This window comes from Mustela nigripes, chromosome 9 (assembly GCF_022355385.1).
Source record: "Mustela nigripes isolate SB6536 chromosome 9, MUSNIG.SB6536, whole genome shotgun sequence".
Lineage (NCBI taxonomy): Eukaryota > Metazoa > Chordata > Mammalia > Carnivora > Mustelidae > Mustela > Mustela nigripes.
The window spans coordinates 85,161,517-85,181,188 of NC_081565.1; the positions used below are offsets into that span (position 1 = coordinate 85,161,517).

The following is a 19,672-nucleotide window of genomic DNA, read 5'->3' on the forward strand; positions in this document are numbered from 1 at the left end:
ATTCAGATCTGCCTCAGTCTAAATTCTTTTTATCTACTTTTTTCTTCTTTCTTTGTGGGGGCAGTGGGGGAGAGAGAAAGAATCTGAAACAGGCCCGTGGCCAGCATGGAGCCGGATATGGAGCTCAATCTCATGACCCTGGGATCACAACCCAAATCAAGAGTTAGACGTCTCACTGAGAGCTACTCAGGCACCCTTCCTTTTTCTTTCTTCCTTCTTCTTCTTCTTTTTTTTTCTATAGTTCATTATTTCGCTCCCTGTATCATTCGGGCAAGTCACAATTTCCTCTTCTGATAATCTCTCCTGAGATAATATGACCAATTTAGGGGTATGTAAGCTAGTGGCTATGAAGCTTTGAAAACAAAACAATGCTTTGAAAGTGTTCAGAAACAAGAAACTTTTATCTACAGGAATGCCTCAAACGCCTCTTCCCCTCGCTGCCACCGCTACGTGTTTCACTGTTGGACACTCGGCCCCAGGTGGGCAAAGAGTCAAGAGAAGGGATACTTGCTGCACTAAATTTCCCTCACTGTGTAAGGGGATCAGGAGATCATCCTCCTTCCTCTAAGGAGAGGTCCCAGGCAGATGGAGCAAGTGCCCAGAGAACAGAGGGACCCGGGAAACTTGACTCCTAATCATGGTTTTGCCAAGGGCTGGCTCTACTGATCAGCCTAAGAGGCCATAAGCAAAAATCTCTTTCCTCCTCCCCAACACCCCCATCCTTTTATTCACTTGTGTTTATTCAATAAACTTTTATTAAGCACTTACTACAGGAAAAACACTGCAGGAGCATACGGTTCCTGTCCCGAGGAACTTACAGTTTAGGAATGGTTAGTTGATCTAGTCATCTTAATATCCTTAAGGTTATATGGGTTTTAGCACGTGTGTGTGTGTGTGTGTGTGTGTGTGTGTGTGTGTGAGTAGATACTTAATTACATGTGTAGATTATTCACACTTCAGTCGTTTCCATAACCAATCGTTTCAACAGCTCTTCCGATGATGATGACCAGCTCACCCCCTCCCACAGAGCCCAGCACGCTGTGACTCCAACTACACCCCCTATACACACCTAAATTTAACTTTTGTTTAATAGAATTAGCACACTGTCAGAATTCATCAAGTACTAGTTATGTAAAACTGTTCTTGGGGTAATTTTGTAGTAATTAAGTATATAAGAGTAATTAAGAATTTCTGTGCATCTAATCATCAATCCCTAGTACTGTATACGCATTAATAACATCATGGCTGATAAGGAAAATTGGTCCTGATTAGGATGGCTGCTGCTAACACGGGAATGACACGAAGTGTGCTCTTGGGCTCATTCTCCTTGTAAGAATGTCACAACTTTCTCAGTGAAGATTATTATGCTCTGATTTACAACCAATCTTATTTGTCTTCCTGAGATTTCAAGGGGAAATTGTGACACATGCTTAAATTCTAAGCAATACAATTTCTAGACTTAACTACTTTATTATTTCACAACTTCACCTCTGCCGAAGTGACTACATTTCCTGTGGGACGGGTTTGTTTATTGTCTCTACAATTTGCCTTTAAAAAAAAAAAAACAAAAAACCTTTAAACATTTAGCATAAGCCCCCAGAAATGACATCAGTCGTGTCTGTAACCCATAAGACACTTCTGGAAAGCACCCTTGCGCAATCCCTGTAAGTAAACAGAGGAACTCAGAGGAAGAAGCTGAGCGTGTAAGGGCCACCTCGTGCCATTTAAATATCAGTGCTCTGACATTCCTTTAGCTTGAAAGATGATTTGGCTGTTTGGTAGGACAAGGCCTTTCCAAAGCCTGTTGTTCTTGGGGGCCTGCTGGTGGCTGAAACCTTTTGTTTCCTGGTGCGGTCAGTTTGCACCGGGCGGTCCAACTTCCCACACCACCCCCAGGTGGGAAGACGCCACCGCTGTCTGTGAGCTGACTTGCCAGCCTCTACAGGGACTGTGGGCAGGACAGCTCTAAATCCTAAGAACTGCAGGAGCCAGGACCCACTGGGAAGGCCCCCACTCCCCACGGCTGCTGTCTCGCTAGCAGACGGCCCAGGCTGGGGGGCAGCTCCCCGGGGTTCTCCTCAGGAAATCTGATGACTGACTCATGCATGATGGAAATCTGTGTGTTGGCTACTGACATCTCCAGAGGGTAGAAATAAGAGCAAGCCGTGAAAGCACAGAAATCTGAGACTCGGGGGCAAGGGGCGTCAAGGGGCAGAACCCTCAGAAAGCCTCTACCACTGATTTCCAAGAGGTAATCAGGGTGAGGGAACCTAAGAGGGAACCTGCAGATCAGGAAACCAGCTCGGGGAATGTTCGGCCGGCCCCGCGGAATGCCTAGCCAATAAGCATTATGAACAGAACCGCGGTTTGGGTAAGCCTGGCAATGCCCTGAAATACCCTCCCTTGCAGGTGAAGGCAGCCACATGCCCACGTTCAGGGTCCACTTGTACTTCCTTCTTCTCCCTCCCCATGTCTGACACCAGGACGAGATCCGGAGAATGTCAGCACCTATATTGTCAACGGGAGGGTGGGAGCCACCCGTCACAGATGGCAAAGCAAAATGCCGGCCGGGGCTAGGCCATCGTGGGCTCCACGGCGGCCCCCACACCCAGCACCGTCCCCCACTGGGTGTCTTGTCGTGGGAGAAGAGCGAGCCTGTACGCCGGGAGGGCTGCCCTAACACGAGAAATAAATCTGGAAAAGTCTTGTGTTCTGGACAGCATGGATTGCAAATGACAGGCTCTTTGGGAAAACTTGGGATCGGGACAGACCACTCAAAATGTGAGAAACCCTCTAGCTCTAGAAGGAACAACATAATCAAGAGGGGAATCTGGGCAGCCGGTTCCGTGTGGCTAGAGGCTCCTTGGTGGTTTGGAAACGCACACAGGTGTTGGCTGGAAGCGCTGGCTTGTGGCAACTGAGGTGACAGGTGCTAGGGCCACCTCTTGGGAAAGACCGTGATCTGCCCGTAGCCAAGGGCCACCCAAGGCCAAGTGTGCACCTCTCTGGGGAAGGAGCCCTTAGGGTCCTGCTCATTCCCAATTGTACTGAAGAGGCCCGAAGGGGCTCCCGCCTGTGTAGCAGCTGGGTCGAAGGCTCCTTTCACTTCCTTCTCTTGCTATCCCAGCTCCTCTCGCCTAGAAGAGATTGGGGGTGAATGAACACAGCTCCCCATTCTTCTGACATCATTCCTCTACTTAACCAGTGGCATCTGAGTGAACTAGACTGTGGGTTCAGTCACGGTTGTTTAGGCGTGGGTGTGGCACAGGTGTGGTCCAAAATAATCCCAGCAGGTGGGATGCAAACCTCCCCACCTCTCCAATTCCATTCCTGGCAACAATGCCCTAGCTTACTTTCCGAAAATACCGGGTGGCTTCACGGTTCAGTGGGATTCTACTTGGCATGGTCCCAGCTCCCTCTATGAGCTGGTCTTGCTGGTTCCCAGCCTCCTCTATTTATCTTCAAAATCCTATTCAAGAGTCACCTCTAGAAACGCCTCTATGACACCTTCCCCTGAATAAACCAGATACCTCTTGATAGAATTATCATCATCATCATCATCATCATCATTATTGTACATATCCCTACGCTGATTCAATGACATTCATATTTCCTGACACCTTGTGGGAGACCAATAAACACTTGCTGAATTGAACTTGGCCTCTCCTTGATGGGTCCAGAAGGAGGAAGGTTGTGAAAATGCTGTTTTAGGAATTCCCATGGCATTCTAACAGCCTGGAATGAATAGGGCATTTAGAAAGAAATTTTCCATTAGTACCATAACAAAATGTACAAATATCAACTCTCAGGCAACTAATCCAGGCAAAATTCTGAAGCTTGCCCGGGCAAGAGAATGGTCCTAAAGAGAAAGAAAAGACTGAAGAACGGGCTTACATGATTGGAAAACACGGTTCCTATGTTTACATCTAAAATAAAAGACTAAAATGTACTTAGAAGTTGCCTTGGAGATGCCATCCAAACAGAGAGCCATAAATGCTATCAACATGCAGACACGGAGAGAGATGACACTTCACCTACCTCACTAATGAAGGCAGCACGAATGCATGAAGTCGATGCACAAACAACGAAACTGAGCTCTGGTCCTGGGTCACTCGCTAGGTGAGCGAACTCAAAAAAGCAGCACTAATAATCTTTTCAAAGTGTGTCTTTTCTAAAACACTCATTAATGTTGTAACAATGTATGGCAACAGATGGTGACTATAGTTAGCGCGGGTAGCACTGAGGAAGGGTACAGAATTGTCGGAGCACTACGGCATCCACCTGAAACTAACATTGTCAAGCATACTTTGATAGCAGATAAATACACACACACACACACAGAGCACACAAAGTCTAAGAGCTATATCCATCAATGCGGCAGTAGCAAAGCTCAGCAGGATGTCCGTCATTTTCTTCCTCATCTGGAAGACCAAGCCCTTTGAATTCTAACTTTCATGGCTCCGTGTAAGGCAACAGCATCTACATACCGGTGTATTTCTCCACGGAAAGATGGAAATACATATTGACTTTGGTGTGCCTTTGACTGAGAAACACGTAGATGAAGAACGTGGCTTGGAAACATGGACCTCTTGTTAAAGACGCCTGTGCCCTTTGGCAAGAAGCCAACAATGCCTAGCTATTTTGTATTCTTCTGTGTCTCAGCTCCCATCTCTAAAAATACACTGATGACATTTTTCTCTGACCTCTACCTACCGCAGGGAATACAGAAAGGACGGGGGGTGACGGCGCTCATTAAAACCGTGAACTTCTTAGAAGACAGAACACTCCTTCATTGTGGCTATAGTGTTAGCAACCCTAACACAGTTCACAGGGTTTTAAAAATCTAGTTTTATTAGGGGATGAGGTTCTCCGTGACTAAGATGCTGGATGATGCCACCCAGCAAACGAGTCCAGCCAAAGCTGCCAAAAATTGCAACTCATTTCGAAGGTGTGTGTGCCTCCCCTTGCTCGCAGCACCATATCACCCACTTGACAAATATTAGATCAATTTGCTCTTTATTCTAAGGAGTAGTTGACGAGAAATGCTCGTGCCTAGCAAGTTCCAGGAAAACATTTTCAGACGAGATGCTTGGAGGATGAAGTAAGGCTGCATTTGGATGCCTACTCCTTCATTCTTAGCAGTGGCCCAGCGGTTAAAGAGTAGAAACTCCCTCTTCGAGCCCATCACAGCAGCCACTTGCCCATCTTCTAGAACAAAGTTATGATTTCCCAATTTGCATAACTATATCCTGATCTCTTCCAGAAAGTCTTGTCATATGTATTTATTTTTAAACTGCTGCTAGCAGTTTCTTATTGGCCATGGGAGTTTTTAACAATTGAAGTGAAAAAAAAAAAATCAACAGTTTCAAGTTGACAATATATTCATTATTCAGCTACAAAAGAGAAATAATGGGGAGAAGAGTCTTTTGCCAGGAGGTAGGGTGAAATGATAAGGTAGATCTCATTTTCTGTGTCGTCTTGTTTTGGTTTGCATTTGTTGGATGAGACAGTGTCAATCATTTATTCAGTAAATATTTACTAAGTGCCTACTTTGCACCAAGAATGATGTGTGCCCTAAGGCTAGAAACATTATCCCCACTCTCAAAGAGTCCAATAAAGAAAAGGGAGGGAGAAGAAGGAGAAGCATTAAATTAATTAAGCTCCTACTCTGTGCCATGTGCTTTTCTTGTGGACTCTTAAAACTACTGATGAGAGAAGGTATGAGATCCTCAGAAATTGTTCAGCGCCTCACAGTTGAGTGGATTGGTATTTGTAATCGAGTTGTTCTCATTCCAAAATCTCTTTTAAAATGTCTTCAGAAAGCAGAAAAAGAAGAAATTATCCATTATCCCTACCCTCATGATTTAAAGACAAAACAAAACAAAATTGTTAATGTTTTAGAAAATTGCCTTCCTTTTTTTTTTTTTGTCTACATGTAGGGTGATTTTTGAATTTTTAAAATATGTTTCACAGTTGTCATCAAAGTGTTATACGGCCTTTCATTGGAACTATGGCATGATTGCCTGAAATACTCTGTTATTTTTTAATAGCGCTGGAGAGAAGAATCATTGCCAGTCATATGATGCCACTGACTGACATGTGTCCAGCTCTCGGCAAAGTTAAAATATGAAGGGTAAAATGAGTTTGTTGTAGGGTCAGTGACTTCTTCTGCATTCCCAAAAGCCCACCCTTGTCTACCTCCTGCCTGCTGGTAAGGGTGGCTTCCCAGCACAGGGGACCTGGCTCTCTCCCACATTAGACAAGCCCTTCTCCTGGGTCAGGAGGTCTCTCTCAGCAGGGAGAGCGCTCTTTGTCTTCTCACACATGCACTGCCTGACGCACAGTAGGTACTCAAGAAATATTTCTTGGTTGGATAAATAAATGACTAAAGCTTAAGAAGAAGGTTACCAACAAAAGAGGGTAACCATTACCATAGGCGCAAACAGCGGGGAGAGCCCACGTTTTGTTGGGGAATGAGGGTTTGTGTGACTGCACTCAGGAAGAGAGAAGAGGTGGATGGAACTTGGTTGGAACTTGGAGTCAGAGCCAGTGGCCTGCCCTTCTCAAGGTCTTTCCCTTCCCATAGGCCACTACTCTGTCCACATGGTTTCCTCTTTGCTGTCCAGACCCCTATTCCAATATCCTCACCCAAGCCTGGCTCCACAGCACTGCCTGATTCCGCCATCTTGGGAAGCCACTCACATCTACTCATACGCAGCTGGCATACTGGTTAAGGTTTACCTGGGGATACCACCCAATAACATCAAGTAATAACTCACATGGAGCAAATTCAGGAATCAGCAAGAAGCAGATACGGCAGAGTCCTATTTTTCAGTTGGAGCTGAAAATCTCCTTTCAGTGGACAGTCTCTCGTCTGTCCCCAGGAAGGAGAAGGCCTACACATTCAGAGTCCAGGCTATTCGACAACTCGACTTAACTTTCTAAGGATGTTCACAAAGATATCTGCCTGAGTCAGCAAAATCGGTGTAAATAAAGAAATTCAGCCAAACTCAGTTCTCCATGAATGTTTGAAGTTCAACACCGGATCTCCCCATTTTGAACACCATCATGATCTCTCCCGCCTTCCTTTCCTCCTTTTCTTCCTCTCCACACTTCCCAGGTACCTTAGCACATAGAGAACTGTGCGAAGTTCTCCAAGAAAAAGAACAACGGGTCAGAAAATTCTGACCTCAGAAACAAGCTTACACATTAATAGAAAGGCAGGCATTCCTCACAAAGGAGTAACTTAACAAGGTAGAGAAAGAGCACGAGTGTTATATCAGAAATGCAGGGGACATGCAGTCAGAGTCCAGAGCCAGGAGAGATGCCGTCCAGCTAAGACTCTCACCAGGGAAGGCTGCAGAGAGGAGGTGTCCTTTCGCCTGGGCCTTGACGGTTGGAGAGGTTCTGGGGATATGGGACCTGTGGGGACGGCCGGGGGTGGGGGTAATGCCTGGGCAAAAAGCCCTCCTGCTGTTCCCTTTTAAGTGACTGTTTATTGTTGAGGAAACAAGATGCTGTTATTAGGGCCTCTCCATGAGGTGTTAAATCACTGCTCAGTAAACAGATCATCACCTTGGGCTGACTGCTCTGGGCTGTCATGAGTTCTACCAGTTTAGGGCCAACACCGGGAAAACACTATGAAATTTCATGCTGATGAGGTGTGACATTTTAGAGGAAAGTCCTAAAAGCCAAAGCCTGGCATGTGACAGAACTGGAGGAACCCACCGCTGGTAACGAAGGCTCCCGTCTGACAGCGATGGCCCGGTGTCACTCTCCCAGACTCGAGGGGCGGTCAGCACCCCCACTTACCATGGACGTGGATTCCATTTGGTTGAAAGGAAGAGTTTGTTTCCGGCTGGTAAGACTTCAGGTGTGGCCCACCTGCCGGCGGCTGGGTGTGGGGAGGCTGCGTTCTCTGCATCACTGAAGAAGGAGCTGGAACTCTCCGGGGGCTGATGTGGTGAGGAGATGGGGCCGAAGGTGCAAACCTGGGAAAACATTACAAGAGGAAGCGTGAGGGGCGTGAGAAAGTGGGAGCAGAGACAAACTCTTCAAAGCCAAATTCCAGTTTCCACACTGGCTGGCTAAGAGCGTGACAAAAAGCCATCACAAGAAACTGATGAAGACGTTCTCTCCCATTTTTAACCACTGACTTCTCAACTGAAGGGACAAAGAGGTCAGCGAAGGGAAAATGTAGTCACAGTTTGGGTTTGTCAAGCCTCTTAAAATGCATTTCCAATACTCTGGGTTTGGTGAAATTCAAGGCACATCTTTTGCCCGGCTCCCTTTTCTGCTAATTTTTAAATTCGTCTGCATTTTAGGGGAAATTTGATCCTTATGTTTCTGATTCATTTACACTTAGCTCATAAACATTTTGTTCTGTGAGACATATCTGGGGTCCAAGAAGTATTAGAAGTCTTTATTATAAGCCTTTCTCATCCTGTTCTCTTTAAACAATACATTTTCTTTTGCCAAGAATGAGGGAATTTAAACCTCAAAGATCAAGTGTGGTTTGAGACCCATGGGTTCTGTGTTTGGCAAAGAATGTTCGCTGCTTGCGGCACAACCACAATGCCACGTGGGACATCTCTGGTGGTCACATGTGCTAATCACAGTAGAGCTACTGCTAGTTTCTGAGGAGGGACAGACAGATACAAGGTGATGTGGTCCATGTACCTGAGACACAGCCTGATAACCGCCCACCAGTCTTCTAATTGCAAGGGGACTTTGGCAGGGTCCGACTCCCTGGGTTTAAAGTGACTTTCTAGCACCAAAGGGAAGGTGTACTTGGCAGAGCAGCATTCAAGTTCACCAGTGTCCACAGACCACCAAAGCAACCCTCAGTGCAGGTCACTAGGGGGCTGGCACAGGGAACCCGTCAGTGCTGTGAGATGAAGTGACAAAATAATTGGGGAGCCAAGTGTATCAGCAATGGGTTGTTCCATCTCCTCAAAAAAGTCCCAGCACGTTGAAAACTTCCAGTCGGTCAGCCTTCGCCTGATGCTAACACGCAGCAGGGGCCAGCAGTGCACGTGGCTAACTGCACAAGGACGAGTCCTCTCCCTTTGCTGGGCTTTTGCATCGGGGCCATCGAGGGTCAGAAGGCAACCAGGCAAGTTTGGAATGCAATTTGCACCATTCTGAATCAGAAAATGTCATAGGGCAGAGCCTCTACATTTGTGTGTGGCATCAAGAAGGAACCATGGGATGAGAAAAAAAAAAAAAGTAGGGCATTCATATTCTAGATGATTCCTAAATGAATTCCATCCGGTGAGGGCTGTGGAGGAAGGGGATGCGGGAACGGAGGAAGGGGGGTGGGGAGAAGAGAAGGCTCCAGAGGAGGCCGACGCGGACTGGCTGTGTTCGGAGGCCTATTTTCACTCTGCTGCAGGAGAAGAGTAAGCGAGTACCCTGGGCTGGGAAATATATGTTTTCCAAGCGTATCCTCTTAATTGGAATTAGCCTGGAAGATGTGCCAAGCGGCCGTGAGAGAACACATCGCAGATGAACCCTGTCACTGCCCTGAGAACATCTAGTAAAAAACCCGTGTGCCAGGATTCCTCATATGGAGGCTATTTTCTTGGGGGAAAGAGGCCCTAATGCGTCTGGCAACTCTGTCGGAGGTCACGGGAGGGAGCCGGGGAATTGTGGGATGGCAGGCTTTAGGGCTACAAGGAGCCCACACGACCACCTCTCCGGAGCCCTGTGGGCAGGAGACCCCCAGGGAAAATGGGGAGGACTGGAGCTGGGAGACAACTTTTGTCACTGGCATCGCGAAGCAGCAAGATCCGTTGACTTGCTTCCTGAATGTATTTCTTCATCTGGGAATGAAAGACACAGCACACTCCCGACGGTTTTCTGGTATTTTCTCTAGTACTCGTGCCACTCTTCCTTTCCATTGAGGACTGACGGGGCAGAGATGTGTGGTGGGGCCAAGTCACAGTGTGTGTAAGTCTAAGCCCGATATTGCAGGCTTGATGGAGGAGAGGGGTTCTGATTCACAATCCCCCCTGCTCCCGGCCAGTGAGCCTGACTCACAAACAAGGGTTTGATGAAGGGTTTGATGAACAAAGAGAGAAAACGGAGATGGTGTGGGGGAAGGAGGCAAAGACTGTCAGCAAGCCAAAATCTTCTCTCTGTACTTCAAGGTGATCTGGCTATGGAGTGAACCATGATTACTAGCTATAAAGAAGGGAAGATTTCAACTCGCTGAAATGGCAGAATTCATTTAGGAGTCATCTAGAATGTAAATTCCATACAAGAGAATCTACATCTATATCTGGATTATAGAGCTACATATAAATTATATAGCTATGTATCTATCAAGAGAGCACATAATTATATGGTAATTATAAATCATTCTTATCTATATTCATTCATGCAAATTCCAAACCCTGGCCCTGCCCTCTTGGCTACCACATATTTCCATAATGTAGTAACGGTGAGCAGAGGAGAAAAAGTGCAGTAGGGTCACGTCAGGGTGTCAGCAATCCTTATTTCAGACACCTGGGAGGAGTCGAATACATACGCTGACCCTTCGACTGACCCCACATTTCACTTTTCGCTAAATCAGACTGGATTTCTCTTCATGTTATTCAAATAAGTAAGATTATATGGTATAAAGTTAACGCAATTTTAAAGTATAGTGTGTCACTTCATATGAAGTATTAATAAAAAATTAAAAGTAAACCATTCGAGGTGAGATAAATGTATACCTAAAGAACTCCCTGGTTTGGGAAGGACAGGACTGATACAAAAATGTTAACTTTTACAATACAGGGAAAAGATGAGAAGTGACAAGATGTGATTACAATTATCCACACGATTGCTAGGATCAAGGAAAGAAAGAAGAATTCAGAGCAAAAAAGCCCAGCATAAGGAGTGAGTGTATAAATGTGACTGATTTTCAAGTGTAGTACTTAGATTCAATTTTGTTACTGCTCAAACACGGTACAGAGTATTTTATGGAAAAACCTCTCAGACTCTCTCTACTAATTTAAATTTCACTTTTACAAACCTGCTTCCATGTTCACCCGCTCACAGTAGAGTAGAATTTAGCAAATTAGAATCCGAAGCGAGGGGGCTGGAGGGGAGCACAGAGGTCAGGGTGCTCCTCTGTCACCTCCCAGGAAGGCCCTGGGAGCACCCAGAACAGTCACTGGCCGCTCGGAACAAGACTGATGCCAGAAGTGCTTTAGGAAAAGCCAAAAGGACTTGAGAAAGGAGTGGTTTGAGGCCAGGCACTCCAGAAGCAAGCAAAGAACCAAGAACATACACACTCACGCAGAAGCTCATTAAGCCGAACATGAGATGTTCTTACTGTTACTCAGGGTAGCGTGTGGGGGCTTAGAACCCCATTTTCTTAGGGCCCAGATTTTCCAACATTGTTTCTTTAATACGCTCACATACACATACCAAAATGAATATGGTCTGAATATTTTGCCCCAAACAGATTTTTTTAAGTCCAAAGATGGTGAATTAAAAATGTCTGATGCTAAAATAAGCAGTTTTGAGGCTGACGCTACGTTGCAGTGATTTATGATGTTCCCCCCGGGGGCTAGCTCATGCCCCATTCCGTCAGGACAAGATGACGTCACTCTAATTCACTGCAAGTTGCACAGCGTCCGCGAGCCGGAAGGGGGAACATCTGAACACTTTCTGTCCCCCAGCTGCACATCTGCACTTCACAGCTCAGAAACTACATTCAACGTAGCTTACCAGTCTCTTCTTGGAGACAACAGGAGGTCGTTAATATAGATATGCACACAACAAGACTAGAAATTTAAAAAAATGTCACTGCTTACCAGAAACACTTCACACAAAAGCAAACCAGAGAACTGAGTCAACCGCTTGTTCTCCTTTAGTGGAGGAGTTGGGATAACCTGAGTGGTGAGCCACTGCGGGGTTCAATGGTTTGCGCCCCTCCCCCCACCTCTTGCCCGGAAACCCAAAAAACACAAAAACAAAATAGGGGCGCAAAAGATTTTAAAGGGCTCATGAAAAATAATCTCCTGGGGAAAGAAAACAACCTAGAAAGGCTTCTGTAAATAAATATCTATACACACCTTAGAGATTGTGTGATTATTTGGGGGGATTTGGTCAGTTATGCTCTTTCCCTTCTGTGGCCCGCTGCCACCCTCAAGTCACACGGAGCTTTCCAACGTTGCAGCCAAGTGAGCCAGAAGCAAAGAGGTCACGCTTCCGATAATGCGGTACGAGAAAGAATGTTAGGTTGTTTCACAGAACGGTAGATCCCGACTGAGACACACAGTCCTGATGAGGTTCATAGGACAAATTGAAATGGCAGGAGACGGATATCACCGAAGACCTACTGGGCTTGGATTTCTGGCTCTGTTCCTACCAGCTGGGTAATCCTGAATAAATGCCCTGACTTCTCCCAGCCTCTATTTCAAGTATAAATCTCAACACCTACTGGGGATCATAAAACCTGAGATAACATATTCATTTATTCATTCAAGAGATATTTATTGAGCACTGACCCAGAGTGTGGCCCTATTCTAATCACAAGGGACAGAGCAACACGTGACATGTGTCCCTGCTTTTGTGCAACTTCTATTTCAGGGAGGCGAGGCAGGAGATGAGCAAAATTAAGTAAGCAAACCGTATACTGTATTGAGGAAATGAATACTCTGGAGAAAAATTAAGAATGGAAGGTGAGGGGTGGGGTTGCATCATGAATAATTTTAAATTGGGAAGTCGGAGATCTTGAAGTACTTTAGAAAATATCTGACACCTTCCAGAAGATCAACGCATGCTTATGGGATGACTGCTCTAAATGGAATGTACACTTAAGGTTAGCCTGACTTGAATGCACACCCAGGGCTTGAGAGCTCTGTAAGACTGTGGTTCCAGCACTGCATCTGAATTTCTATGGAGTTCTTAAAATTTAAAAAAAAAAAAAAAATCTTAGGACTCTTTTCTCTCTTGACTACTCATACACGGAAAGAAAGGCTTGGAGAAAGCAAGGCATTTACTCATTTGGCTAATTTTCTAGTTCTAAGAGCAAATAGTCATGGTCTTTCTTGTGTAAGGTCTCATTTCTTGGCCTCGGGTTTCCCCACAGAGTATCGTGAATTCACATATTCATCCAATCACATCATGTTCCAGCTGGAAGGCAGCAGAGTAGCCTTATTTGGATGAGATAAAATAGGCCCAGAGACATGAAGTGATTTTCCCAGTCACACAGCTAGTTCTCCAGATACCACTTTGTCCCAATGAGGTCAGATGTTCCCTCGTGGAGAACACAAGGCAAGGTGGAGGGCAGTGGCGGACTCCTGCGAGCACCTGAGATTCGGAACCTTCTCGCCAGCTGGGGTTAGGGTGGGGGACGGGCGTATCAACACCCCATGGCCTTGAAGAAACCTGGTGACCAGTTTCCCAGTTTGCTTTGGTTAACTTGTTCATTCTGCACTAGAGTTCTTCGTGCCCATGCTGGGCTTACACTTTTGGTCTTTCCAGGTGGGCAATTCCTTTCAAATAATGCTGTCTCCTGTCTGTAAGTCCAAGGTATCTCTATGTCAACTAACAACTATATTTCTTCAAACAGTATCTGCTAATAGGCTATGTTGCAGGCTAAGCACACGTCATAAATATGTCCTACTTTTCTTCATTTGTGCTGGATATTCAAGCAGTGCTAGCAAGCAGCGTGGGACTGTGTGGTTTAGCATTGTGTTGCGGGTTAATGCTTTGAAAAGAGGGGTTTCCATGATCAAGTAGATTAAATGCTGGTTGATAAGTGCTTTGGACAGTTCTTCCCCACCCCCACTCTCTTCCACAGGGGTAATGGACCTCCCAAAGAAGGAAGAATGCATCAGAATAGCTCATTTCATTGCATTCACATGAAAAATATTATTGATTTGCTGCTAGGGAGTAGAAATAATGGATACAAACTAGTCTATGGTAGATTTGGGGAGGCATTTTTTATCCCCCAAAGAATTGTGGTGGTTTTTAAATTCATCTGTGAAAACTAATCAATAAAAAGTGGCTTTAGCCGTTGGCCAACTACAGAGGGGAAAAAAGGAATCCTTTTCAAAACCTAAAAAGAAAAGCACAGTTTTAAGGATTTCACATCTGATTTAACATCTAAAAAAAACCCCCCAATGATAATACCCCACTTTGTATAGCCAGACAGCACTCCATTTTAGTAGACTTTAGTGGTCTTTATAACGATTTATGAATCACTTCATGAATTCCTGGCTGACTCATCTGGGTGACTATAGTATCTACTTATACTTCCCTTCTGTCTCACAAAAGAGACACTTGGACTCAGTTCAATCCAGATTTGTCCCTGAATGAATCACAGCACGTTACTGGGGGAACTGCAAATTGAATTCTGCTTCTGAGACAATCAAGACCAGCTTTTAGTAATGAAGAAACAGCCGCTGGGAAGTGTGGGTAATTGCAACACTGTCCATCTGGGCAGGACCATGGCCCGCCAAGAGCTGTATGTCCGTCCGAGGGTTCTGTTCCAAACTAGTCAAAGAGCTGAATCTATCTCCTGCGAGGGCTTAGTGCTGGGTCAATATTAACTGTGAATAATTTCTCACGTTCCGCAAGACCAAGACTCAAATATGACTGCCCGAGCCTCCACAGGCCACGACAAAATGAGGGCTGTGAACTGGCTGTAGGTGAAATGACCACCAAGGTTTTTCACAGAAGTCTCACGCGTATATTATGATGAGTGAGTGTTTGTGGGAAAGAGGATAGTGTGTTCTGGAGGACACCTTCTGCACTTGGGTATAGGGGGTCGGTTCTAAGGCCAGAAAACAAAGTCACCAATGCCCCAAGGCAGAGTGGATTTTTTTCTGGGATAGACTGAACTAGGGCAGAGAGCATCACAATCTCCCCTCCCTGTGGTAATGAAAAGGGAGGGGTGAGGACACCCAGGATATGTCAGAGAAATGAATTATGCAGGACACATTTAACCGAGAGCTGGGATTTTTTGGAATATCTTGACTGCAGAATTGGCTGTGACTCTGTTGTTTGTCTATTTCAGAATCTGATGTGATGGGGAGAAAGGGAAGGGAAGTCTGATTCTGCCAAATTCTCTTTACAAAAAAATCACCAACCAGAAGAGAATTTATCCAGAGTGGTCTTAGACATTTGATGTCAAAAATTCTGCCATAAAAAAGAAAACCTGCTGAATGAGATCATCCTTTGGGCAGCGCCGAGCAGGTCAGAGCAAGAGGATTAACTCACGGTCCTGTGGCAAAGAGAAGCCTGTCTTGTTCAGGACAGTGTTAGGCAGAGAGTTCGGTCTGCTTTGCAACGGAGCAGATCAGATGAAAGCAAAACATTCAGAAGTGAGTGCAACAAGAAAGCCAGATGGGAAATGAGGGGGAAGAGTGTTGTTTTTGTCCAAACATGAGAAAGGAAGGCACAGGTATATAAAAAATGGCCCTTTCCATGTCTTTCTCGTGGTCTCAAACTGTGAACATGAGCCTCTTGACAACATTGGAAGAACGTTTAGAATTAACTTTAGATGCAGGACTCCTGCCGAGTACGGCCGGGCACCTTTGGAAACCACCGCCAAATGAGACTTTAAAAGTCAATATAATCCATGAATTTGAAAGAAACTAGCTGGTGCTGGTTTGATCCGTAAAAACGTGCTGTTTGTGTGGATTTTTTTTTTTTTCATTTCAGGTTACTATTGTAGTAACCACAAGGGAATTTTCTGAACCTTCCATTGAATACAAGGCTCAATATTTGATTAGAGAAATGAACTGGAGGAAACCACATCTACTAAAAAGTTACAATCAGAGAAGGGCTCTTGGCTCTTCTAGATGAAAAGAGCATCAAATCCTTGGATGTCTGTTACCATTTTGTATCTCCAGCTCCTTAGCCAGTGCTATGCGAACACAAGTATTCAATACATGTGGGTCGTTGCTGTTGAGGAATTACTCTGTTCAACAGACCACGGGCTCCAAAGACTTCGCTCTCAACCTGGTGCCAGCATTTGTGTCCAGGTGGTACCTTTGCCCAGTTAACGCCCAGTTAACTCAAGTCCACGTGGAGACTATATTTGTCCAGAGGCCACAGTTTCTGTTTCTAACGGGAAAGCATCTTATTCAAGAGAGTGATTCCAAGTACTGACTCTGGGGAAGATGATCAAAACCTAGAAACCTATTTCTCCTTGCAACTAAGCAGAAAAGCAACCAAAGACTCTATTTCAGAAAAAGGAGCAAAAAAAAATACTTCGTCTCGTGGTTTCTGCTCATGTAGGTGGTCTCACCACCACCAGCGGGCAGACGGGTTTTTGCCTGCGAAAAGATATACAATTCCTTCACTGCCCTATCCACCAAGCACTTCCCATCCAAGAGGGCAAAGGATAAAGGTGATTTCCAGCTCACCCTAGGAAGGCTTACGGGCTTTCACTTTGGGAATTCCGTCTCCATTTGACCTGTTGTTTCAGAGAAAGCCTTAGGAAAGGAATACACGGATACATCCGAATCACATAACGGCTTAGTTTGAACTCCACGTTGCTACAGGCTAACGCAGTAAAGTGGAGGCCGCAAGAAAAGGAATTCTATTTTACCTCAAGCCTTCCTTGTTATTGTCATGACTCACTTTCCTGACTGAAAGTCCAAGGGGACTAAAAAAACATCATCTCGGGCTTTGCATGAGGTAGATTTGTTTGGAATGTGGGAACAAAATAAAGACGGCTGATTTGGCATTCAGAGGTGAAATGAATGAGACCTCTTCAAAATGAAGAACCACCGTACTTCAAAATTAAATATACATGGAAAACAATCTGCTATGAGGGGATATTTGGACCATGAGTCAAGCTGTTTGTCTGGAGGAGTGACACACGTACGCTCACATCGGCGTCTCTTGCTTTGTCCTGAGGTGACAACAGAGGACAATGTGCGGATGGAAGAGCAGCAATCCTCTGCTCAGGGTTACTGTTTCTCTTTCCAGAAACCATAAAGGAATCATACTTGTAGTCCTCCTTCTGGTCACATCTGTTCATTCCACACACTGCCCAAGTGCTGAGGGGGTCGGAGCCGTAAGCATGACGTAGCCTCTGCCCTGAGGGAGCTCCGGCTCTAGTGGGTTGTGAGCAGGTCAGTAGGACGCAGCGTAATCTCAGGGACTACTACATCTTCGAAGAGAAACAGTAGAGTAACGGAAGAGAGTGGGGTTCGGGGGCTAGGGGAGGGTTTAGGGGAAGTGGTCAAGAAAGGCCTTTCTGAAGAGGTAACATTGGAGCGAACGCCAGAAATGAAGGCACAAGTCACGGAAAGTTCTGGTGAAGGTGCCTTTCAGGTTTCAGGAATAGCACGTACAAAGGGCCCGAGGCAAGATGAGTTGGTGTTTTCCAGAAATAGTAAGAAAACCAGTGTGGCCGGAGCAGAATAAGCATGAGGAGCGGCGGCGAGGGTGTGACTATGGCCAGACCTTAGAGGGCTCCTATAAAAAGGAGTGTGGACTTGACTCCAAGCATGCTGGGGGAGGGATGTGAGCAGGAAATCCGCAGAGACTCCCTTTACATTTTAAAGGGCCCCTCCTGGGGTAGGGAGCCCTGGCCTTGTGTGTGTTAACTGGAGGGTGGTCCACAGCTGGATGTGGGGGGCAGTTAGGAACCCACGTAGTTGAGATAGGAGGAGGGCATAGTGGTGAACTCTGCTGGGAGAAACGAAGCGGATTGTGTGTGAGGGGAGAGCTGACAGGACTTACAGATATTAATGAGAGGAGGGAATGCCTGAGAAGAGGGGGAATCAGCTGACGACGTTTTTTAAGTTCTTAGTAGTAAGTTAAGATAGCCATGCAGGCTTAGCTCTTTATTTTCCCCCATTATCAAGAAATAGACTGGACTCTGAAAACTATGCTCATAAAAGTTTTGCAGACAACACAGACATTAAAATTAGAGACAGATCAGAGACAAAGTAGAGAAGACTAGAAAAGCCAGTTCAGCAATGTCTTCTTGCTGTTATCTATTTTCCCCCCCAATAAAGCTATTCACAATCACTAGCTAGGTAAGAAGAAAGAAGCAAATATAACCAATTTCCCTGTATGTGTGCTAAGAGGACTAGATCAGGGGAGAATTTTTTTTTTTTAAGATTTTTTTTATTTGAGAGACAATGAGCACAAGTTGAGGGGGGCAGAGGAAGAAGCAGGCTCCCGGCTGAACAGGGAACCCCTGTGGAGCTCGATTCCAGGACTCCAAGATCATGACCTGAGCTGAGGGCAGCTGCTTACCCTGCTGAGCCACCCAGAAGTCCCTAAGGGTGTGAGTATCTCTATGAGAACTTTCATTCCACAGGCCAATAACCCAACTGATTTATCCCTTGCCACAAGGGAGAGAGCATGGCTGTGGTCACGGATCAGCACTGAAGAAGCTTAAAGACTTGTGGGCTCTTCTGCCCTGGAATAAACCTGGAGAAGCAGCAGAAACTTTCCATAGATAGGAAGAAAAAAAATAGAATAAGGACCCCAAGCTTTTCCAGTCTAAGACCCAATGTTGTAACCTCCATTTTCAAGGGCGGGACATTGGGATTTTCTGCCTCTTCTCTGCTCACAGCATTGACACTGGGAACAATGTTCATCCCATTCAGAGATTCTCACATAAAACATGTGTGTGTGTGTGTGTGTGTGTGTGTGTGTGCGCGCGCGCGCGCGCGCGCGCGCTGCAGGCGGACTTTGAACACCACGTCTCTCAACCCTGAATATCTGTGCAAGTCATTTTCCTACCGAGAATTGACCCCTTCTTGGGAAGCTGAGTGATGACTGTTTTCCAGAGAGTGCTGAGGCCCCAAGAGAAAGGATGGTGCCCACAGTCACGCGGTCCGGGGTGAGCGTGAGGTGAACAGCCCATCAGAGGACGATGCAGAGGTCAACACGCAGGCTGAAGAAATGGCTATCTGAGCCCGTGTTTGTCGTTTAGCTCTGGGTTTGTCGTTCAGCTCTGGCTTTTTCTCAGGTATTTTGATGCTCAAGATCGATAAGCTTTATTTTGGGGCCAGTGCTTATCAGTTGTCCTGAAAGTCAGGTGTCTTCCTGTCTGTGTGGGAGAGTCTCTGGGACACATGTCAGGGAAGGGCTTAGGGCTGTGCTCAGCAGGTGGAGCGTGACTATGGTACGACCCACAGCAACGCGGACACCTCTTAATGACACCAGACCTTCTCCCGCAGAACACGAGTGCGGCCAAGTTCCCGATGATGTCAGAGCTCTCTAACACAGAGCTGATTTTTTTTTTTTTTTTTTTGGACACTTAGTGACTCTTCAAAATCCTCGAATATAGATCATGACTACATAAAACACAAGCTTGGAATTGTAAGGGGCAAAACTGGCGTTTCCAATTGTATTAAAAAAGAAAATAATATAAAACCCAGGCAGCCCGGCTGGTTTAGGCTATACAAAGGACAGCCTTTGTCTCTTGAGGACCACACAGCCCATTCGTCTATTCTTTGTCATTTCTTCTTCTGTTGGATGTAGAATATGTTCTGAACTCTTGCTGGGTGGATAACACGGGGAGGCCTTTGGAATGTATGCCAGAGCCCTCAGGGTGCCCTTCCTGGGCAAAGACATAAATCCCTGTGGTCAAGAGAAAGCCTGATTTCCTGAAGGCAGCTGATGAGGCCCCGCCCCCAAGCACACACGGAGCCCCGCCCCCAAGCACACACGGAGCCCCGCCCCCAAGCACACACGG

The 19,672-nt window shown here is 45.9% G+C and overlaps 1 protein-coding gene across 4 annotated transcripts in view; it reads right to left on the reverse strand.

The window, feature by feature from the left end:
- GLIS3 (GLIS family zinc finger 3) overlaps window positions 1-19,672 on the reverse strand; it is a 438,277-nt gene that overhangs the window by 21,441 nt on the left and 397,164 nt on the right. For all 4 annotated transcript variants that reach the window (XM_059411957.1, XM_059411960.1, XM_059411958.1 and 1 more), the window contains one exon: window positions 7,813-7,991. In XM_059411957.1, coding sequence (XP_059267940.1) covers window positions 7,813-7,991 — 179 coding nt within the window. The remainder of the gene's footprint in view (window positions 1-7,812; window positions 7,992-19,672) is intronic.